The 8,264-nt window shown below is 41.7% G+C and overlaps 1 protein-coding gene across 1 annotated transcript; it reads right to left on the minus strand.

The window, feature by feature from the left end:
* Window positions 1-412: 412 nt before the first annotated feature.
* LOC144372519 (biotin--protein ligase-like) lies at window positions 413-7,879 on the minus strand. Its single transcript, XM_078035857.1, has 3 exons — window positions 7,786-7,879; window positions 5,226-5,439; window positions 413-3,717 (listed from the first exon to the last, which is right to left on the minus strand). The coding sequence occupies exons 1-3, from the start codon at window positions 7,847-7,849 to the stop codon at window positions 3,546-3,548; spliced, it is 450 nt and encodes a 149-aa protein (XP_077891983.1). The 5' UTR covers window positions 7,850-7,879; the 3' UTR covers window positions 413-3,545.
* Window positions 7,880-8,264: the final 385 nt, after the last annotated feature.

Raw genomic sequence — 8,264 nt, forward strand, 5'->3', positions numbered from 1 at the left:
TTCCTGAGCTTAGGTATATGCTATGTAAGATTAAAATCTTGGGGGGAAAGCTTTTGACAAAAATTGAACAGTTTTCACAAAAGAGAAGCCCTAAAAGAACAGAATCTAGAAGTTGTTAGATTTCTTTCTCATCGCCACTAAAGCTTTGTTGTTGTTTTGTTTTTTTCTTTTAACCTTTGCTAATTTTTTTTCTTTGGAATAACAAGATTGCTCTTTTGTCAAAAATACATAAAAACAAAAACACATCAAGCTTCTTAATATTTAGAAATATATCCATATTCCTTATTACGTAAAACATTTAATTTATTTTTGTAAAAAATTCTTTAAATATAAACATAAAATACTGTAACTAAAACAAGTGCCTATTTTAAAAAATTAAATGTGTAGTAGAAATATGAACAAACTCAAAACATAGAGAAAGTACATAAAGTTTATTTTGGTAGACTCGCTTTTTATAGGCATTGGTTTAAAGTGATTCTTTTCACAGATGATTCTTTGAGAAGCTAAAAAAAAAGCAAAGGTTTACATTTCCTTTTATTTTAAAGATGCATAGTAATGACCTGGAAATAAGGATTCTGCCATTCCTGTCTGGGAGAGCCAGCAGATGGAGAGAAGGGAAGCCCCCTGGCCTCTTGGCCCCCTCTGGAATCCCCTTTACACTCTGTGAGGCTGGTCGCTCGCAGACACTAGAGTGAGAGGCCATCATACAGTATATTTGGGGGTCAGGGGCCACCAGAGGCTGCAGCCCCTTGGCTTTCACAGACCTGTGCATCTACCCCTCACCGAGGCTGGATAGGCAGGCTATTTGCTCCTGTGTCAGGTCATGCCAATGTTCTATGGCATGATCCACCAGACCCAAATCCTTCCTCCTTCCTTTACGTCCCTGCAGGATACTCACCTTGCTTCAGGGGGCCATATGAAAGCCCCTTCCCACTGTGTCCTGTTCTGGAGCATTTCCTCACCAGTCCAGAGGGGGGATACCTCACCTTTTAACAAAACCTGGGAGACACTCAATGAAACTGGGGGACAATCTAGTGATCTACAGTTTAGTGGCTACGAGTGAAAAGTTATGAGGAAACACAAAGTTTCCATAAAGACTTTAAAGCTCCTTGAGATGCCAGATCGCTGAGCACAGAAATCCCCCAGTTGTAGAGTGTGGGTAGCCTCTGGCAGACTTCCCCAGCTCTACTTTGCACCTTCATTCTCTACATATGGCAGAAATTCCAAGTCTTTGGTTTGTGTGAGGCAAAACCAGGTTTATGGAAAACACAGCATCTGCTTCATGTCTATTTTGTCTCCCTCAAGACAACTCGATGTCCTGATGAGCAAGAGTACCCTTAAAAAGCTCAACTACTAAGGCCAAGCATTGCACCCACAACATCTCCGGCTGCTTTGACATGGCCACACTTCATTAGTTTTAATTTACAGAAAGGAAATTAAATAATAACATTTTTTTCCCAAAGCAGAACTGTCCAGAATAGGCCTTCAGCTTAAAACAAAACATAGCATGTTTTTAATTAAATAATTCCCTAAAGAAATTCAAAATTCAAAATGCCAGCTCTGAGGGATGACTGGCCTTATATTACAAAGTTTAAGAAATGAAACTTGCAACGTTAGCTGGAGATCTTTGTCCTTGATGATATTCTGCAGACTCCCTCTCAAGGGTGAGTCCATTTTCCAATTTTGGGGCGGTGTGACTTTTATTTTAACTCATCACTAATTCCAAAAGAAGACCTGGGCATTTAAGAGAAAGTGATTTTTTTTAAAGAAAAATAATTCTAATCAGAGCCTTATTTGCAAAAATTACTTTTGAAGTTCTTTTTTTAAAAAAAGTTACATTTCCAAAAGACACATATTGGATTGGTGTACTTAATGAAACATGTTATTTTTTTCCTCCTATGGGGCTGTCTGTGTCTGACTACGTAAGACCTGGATAAAGACGGTGCTAGTTTACAATGAGGGGATTTTGTTCAAAGCTGAGGGCTCCATCAAGTTTTCTTTCCACTAGCTTCAATTGGGACAAAAATTGGCTCTTTAAAGCTGAAAAGTAATGGGTGTGATTCATATGCTCAACAGAGATAGGAGTTGTGTGGAAAAAGTGTGGGTACATCTGGAAATGGCCAAGGTACAAAGGCTTCCTTCCCTTTGTTCTTCCATGGAGACTTTTAGCACTTGGATTTTGAATGTTTTCTTTTAAAGCCACACACACATACACACACACACACACACACACACGCACACATGGAGAGAGAGACACACACACACACACACACACACACACTCCCTCCCTCCCTCTCTCTCTCTCTCTGAACTGATGGCACTCAGTATCAACATCATTTTCTCTCTTGGCAACATAAGGAAATGGGGGGCAAAACACCTTACAAACGCAATGTCATGGATTGGATCCTCTGTGTACTGAGTCTTGTAGGAATGCTACACATTTTGAAATGAGCCTGAAATTGGTTTAAAAGCTTCAAAAATCCTCCCTGAATGTGAGACTGAACCTTTATCTCCAGCTGTTGGAGCCCAAGCATCTACTCCTGCCTCTAAGCAGTGCCCCACCGATGCTTAAAAGATCTTGAACTTGATCAAATCTCTTCAGAATATGCAGTAAACTTGAACTTGGGAAGGAGAGCACATAAAATAATGTCAAAGTACTTGACTAATTTCCTCTACAAGTCACTGCGACCACGCCAGTTGGATGCCTCTCTAAGCCTGTAGACATGGTTACGGGGCCACCACAGCGGAGAGCAACTCTTGGAAGCCTGCCTTCTCTTTTCTTCACAAACACAAATGTGAAATAATTAAGTGCCACTGTCTGTTCTGGTGGAAAAATCTCTCCCTGGATGCTCAGGAACAGTGATCAGATACCTCTAACCCTCTGCTGGCCCGGGCTGCCATGTTTTGATTTGCCTTTTTTTTTTAAATCTATAGTATATATATATGTGTATATGTGTATGTATGTGTGAATGTGTATATGTGTGTGTGTGTGTGTATGTATGTTACATATGGACACCATACCTTTATTTATTTATTTATTCCTATGTGGTGCTGAGAATCAAACCTAATGCCTTCCTAAGTGCTAGGTGCTCCACACCTGAGCCCCAGCCCCAGCCCTTGATTTGCTTCTTAATAGCCTGGTGGTAAAGGTCTCCTCTCCTGGGAGAGTATCTGACTTAGTCCTTTGCTGTTTCCACATAACATTTCCCCCCAATAAACACAAATTCAAGCCCAAAGGGGAGAGTGATTTCACACCTGTCGAGGGGCTTTACCTACACTGAATCTTCCACCTGTCAACCCTCTATCTAGAAGCACCATCAAATACCTGATAAAATAACAACCACAAAATAACCAGAAAAGCCCAGAAATATAGAAAAAAATAATGAATTATGAAATGACTTGGAGGGAGAAAAAAAATCCACCTAGAACTCTACATTAGTCTTCCAGCTCCCCTGGTGAGGAAAGGCGGCAGCGAAACCCGCAGAGCACCTGTGTGTCTCTGCCAGGCCCTGCAGTCTGCAGACACGCGCCAACAGGCTCCTGCTCTACTGCCGCTTGGGCAGGATGAGGTTCCACAGCATGTCGAAGGTGTTGCCGTCTGGGTGCACAGTCACCATCTCACCGCCCTCCTGATGAACCTGCAGGAACCCAGAGTCATGGAGGCCCACTATGGACACCTTCGGCCCCTCGGCACTTCCCAGGCGAACTTGTTGACCGCTGAAAAGGAAGCACAGCAGGTCAGGCTGGCTGCGGAGAAGTAGCAGAGTGATTATCCCATTATGCAAAGGTGGGGTCCCAGGTGACTGGTTAACTACTACTCAAACGACAGGGTGGTTGGTGGGTTGGACTCTCTTAAGCCACTGACACTCCCAATTCTGATCACCCTGCTGACTCCCTCACCCCCTCCACCCCTCAAAGGCAACAGTGCCACTTCTCTGGGTTGTTGGGTTGAGACTTGGAGCAGGAAGGCTGAGTCAAAATAAAAGCCTGGTCTTACAAAATAAAGCTGAACAACATCAATTACAAGATAAATGAATTCTGATCTTGCTTTCTTTGAATATTTTCCAGATGTACCTGTTTATTACATCCTTGTTAATTGTTTTCAGAATGGAGAATTCCCTCATACCTTAATTTTAATTTTGTATCATTAAAATTTTTATTTACTTATTTATTTACTAATTTATTTTTAATGGTGCTGGGGACCTTATATGCTGGGTAAGCTCTTTACCACTGAGTTTCATCTGTAGCCCCTCAAATTTTTATTTTGAGGAATTCCAAACCTATAAAAAAATTGAAAGAATAGTCCAACAAACCTCATCTCCCTTCATTTATATTCATACCAAATAATAAAATTTTCTGTATTTGCTTTCTCTCTTCTCACACACACAAACACATTTATTTTTTCTGCATCATTGAAAATAAGTTTCAGGCATCATGATACTTCATGCTTAAATACTTTAACATATATCTCCTGTGAAGAAGAACAATCTCCTATAAAACCATATAACACCACTGTCACCCTTGAGAAATCTGGTCTTGATACACTAGTGATATCTAATGTACATTGTACATATTACATACATGCTATCTCATATATGTGTAGCTAGTCTTTGTTCAGATTTCCCCATGTTCAATGGCTATCCTCTAAACACAACACGTTTACCTATCACACCTCTTTAGTCTTCTTTAATCTCCAGCACATCTCGGCTTTCTCTTTGTTTGCCAGTTTGAAGACACTGCCTTCCCAAGGGTGGAGGCTGGTCATTACACCTCAAAGGTTCTCAAAGCTTAGCTGTAGGAGAGTCCCTGGAGCATCCATCCGCACACAGTGTGCAGCCAGGATTTAGTAGGTCCTGGCTGCGAATTTGCCTTTCTAACAAGTTGCCAGATGAGGCTGCCCCTGTTTCCTGGAGATCTCACTTTGAGAACCACTGTTCTAGAACATTCCACCACTTAGATGTATTTGATCATTTTCTCTCAGAACATAATAAACTGATTTTAAACATTTTCAACATTGTGTCCTCCTCTCACATCCTACCGGGAGGTATGAGATGCCTGTGTTGCCACTCCTGGCAACACTGAAACTTGGTCACAGTGGTGGTGCCCACTGGGATTCTCCATCATGAAAGTGAAAACTAATTACTCAGACCAGGATCCATGGCCTTGTTTTAAGACACTATTTTAACCAAGGAATTTTAAAAGAATGGAGACAAATGAGCACTGACCTGTGTATCCAGTATTTGTAATAAAGGGGAAGAACACCATTGGGCCCTTTGTCCTGGAACGTGTGGATCAGTGTCTCCAGCACCGTCACCACCCTGGCGATAAGGTAATCCGCTCGCAGGGGCTTTAATGCTGCATTGTATTGCTTATTGTATTCTGTGACAAGATCATTGATGCAGATGGTAGGATTATTTTTGGTTACATTGAATCCACAGCCTGGGCAAAAATAAACAAATAATTGATAAAATGAGCAGTTCAACATCTTGATGGTATCACACATTCCTCTCCACCACCTGGAAAAAGTTAGTGATTGTTTTGTGGTTGTTACTGCAGTGCTGGGGATCCACCCCAGGGCTTTGTCCCACGTCAGGCAAATGCCCTACCATGGAGCTGCATCCCATCCCCATAAAAATTGTTTCACTTTCTTATTGTCATTTCATATCTACGGTCTCTGGCTACTTAGATACTGATATATCTCTGAGACCATCTCCTTTTTATCCTTCCTATATAACTGAGGACCATCTCAACTTCAATAGAAAGAAGAAGTTGGGGGAAAAACCCACATCTTACTAAATTTAATTAAGCAGAAGCTATTATTGCAGCAGAACTTAGTGTTATTTCTGAAATAATGACTCTCATGTGGTCTAACTAGGAATTGTGTTCTGTATCCAGCCCAAAATGAAGTATCCATTTATTTTCCTACTTGAATAGAGAGAATACATGCTTGAAGAGAGAGAATTTTATTCAGGGCTTAAGGCGTAAACTCTGGATTCACAGATTTCAAATCTTTGCCATGAGACATCCCTAGAACACAACTAGTATTTTATCCTTGGAAGCCTCCGGGGCTGAGGCTCTGCTGTTGGAAAGGAACAAGTTCCTAGGTGTGGTGTTTGAATGTGCTCCTCTGTGCTTACTGCTCCCATCCTCTGGGGGAGGGGTGGTGACTTCAGAGGAACCCAACCTCAGCCTGCAGCAGGTCCCTGAATCAACCTAAGAGGTTTTAAATAAGAAAACAGGACTGCAAGAGCTAGACCAAGGCCATCACACAGTCAGTGCCTCTAAGGAAAAAGTCCCCACAACATTTGCTTCAGGTGCAATGACACACCTATAGTGATAGGACTCTTCAGGAAATGTTTGGCCTTTATTAATGTAAAGGGATGGATGGGCTAGCCTCTGATTTTTAAAAGCATATTTCAGTTATTAAAACACAAAGCAATGTAAACTGCACTGGGGAAAAAGACCCAATATTTATGGTAATGGGCAGAATCTGCAGCTGTGCCTTTGTCCACTCATCCAGCAACATATCTGAAGCACCTATTGAAAGCTGAGCATTAAACTGAGAGTGATCTAATGCTGAAAATCTCCCCTGCATTCAAAAACTTGAAAGTCCTAGGGAGATTAGTGATATTAACTACTGTCAACTTAGGCTCTGTCCTGCCAAGGACCACAGAACACCCTGCTGACAACTCTGAATCTTTCCTTGGTTGAAGATTGCCCCTAGCCTCCAGTGGCCTTAAGAATTTAGTAAAAGCTACGAATTCATTCCCCCTTGTAGACAAAATTCTTTAGCTCCAAAACTAAATTAATTTCTTCAATTCCAAAGCCATCCCCAGGCCTCTCTGATATCTGTGAACATCACTTGGAAATTTTTTGCATCTACCTCAATAATTCATTGAAAGATAGGCAATGGAGCTGTAAGCTATGAAGTAGCTTGCCCAGAATAATACCGCCAGTTGGTAGCAGAGCTGGAAACATAAGCCTTGTGTTCTTTGGCTGGCACTTTAACACATGGTCACATGTTTTCTGTCCATTACTGATTTCTGAACACCAATTAAATTCTACTGGGCATCAGGGGCATGTCAGCAGTTAGATGAACAGGGACTTAAGAACTTCTGGAAATGACTCTGTATCATTCTTCTTGCCTTATCTGAATATGCAGAGGTGAAACAGGGATTCCAGACCCCACCTTGACCAGCCTGCAACTGCTTTGAAAGGTTAAAAATAAGGCAACTCTTTCATGGCTGGAAAGGTGAAGGTTCTGTGGCACAAACCTGTAATCCCAGCAGCTTGAGAGGCTGAGGCAGGAGGATCACGAGTTCAAAGCCAGCCTCAGCAATTTAGTAAGTTGCTCTAAATAAAATACAGCTGGGGATGTGGCTCAGTGGTCAAGTGCCCCTGAGTTCAATCCCTGGTACCCCCTCCCCAAAAAGAATGTAAGGTCAGTAGGAGAACTCTTAGAAATTAACCTTCTTATTACATAATGGTATATTGTTTATTTTCATTTCAAATTCAATGATAAGCTGGAGTGTGTGAGGGATAAGACCACACCTGTTTGATGTGATACCATCTGGTGGTTTCCATGGCCTTAGACAGGAACTTCTAAGCCCTGGAATTGCTCTCGACCACCTTGGTCCTCTCTGCACATTACCATACTCTATAAGACCCAGAAAAGTTATCCCATTTGACAATCTGCTCTTCCCATTGTAGGCATGAATGAGCTGTTTTAATTTTTGTTGTTTTATTAATCTAAAAACTGCAAATGGAAAGGCTTTAAAAACTTACCGATAAGTATGTAGAATGTTTCTCCCATAAGGGTTGAGTTAACCAGAACTCCTCCCATCTTCATAAGGTCACTGTAATAAATATCGTTGGGTCACTTCACTTGTAAGTTGATATCCTAAAGGAAAATCTGCACATTAATGAAGCAATCAAGGACACAGAGGGATCAGATGGAGTCATTGAGCCGAAAGAAGATGAGCAGAATGCTCCTGAAACTACTGCATCAGGGGCCTCGCCTGGGCCCTTCTCCGTTTTCAGACAACTAATCACTTCTTGGGGACATTTCAATATTAAAGCAGCTCTTGGGGCCAGAGGTGAGAGACCTAGAGAACATACTTAGCACAAACCCCAGAATTCTCCCCTACACCCCATCACTGCTTTTCATCATCAAAGACACTTTCTGAAGATGCCTCCTGTGAGTCAAGTTCATCAATCACCTCAGTATCAAGAGCCTCCAGCGAGGTGTGCCTATGTGCCTATCT

The sequence above is a fragment of the Ictidomys tridecemlineatus genome, unplaced genomic scaffold, assembly GCF_052094955.1.
Source record: "Ictidomys tridecemlineatus isolate mIctTri1 unplaced genomic scaffold, mIctTri1.hap1 Scaffold_113, whole genome shotgun sequence".
Lineage (NCBI taxonomy): Eukaryota > Metazoa > Chordata > Mammalia > Rodentia > Sciuridae > Ictidomys > Ictidomys tridecemlineatus.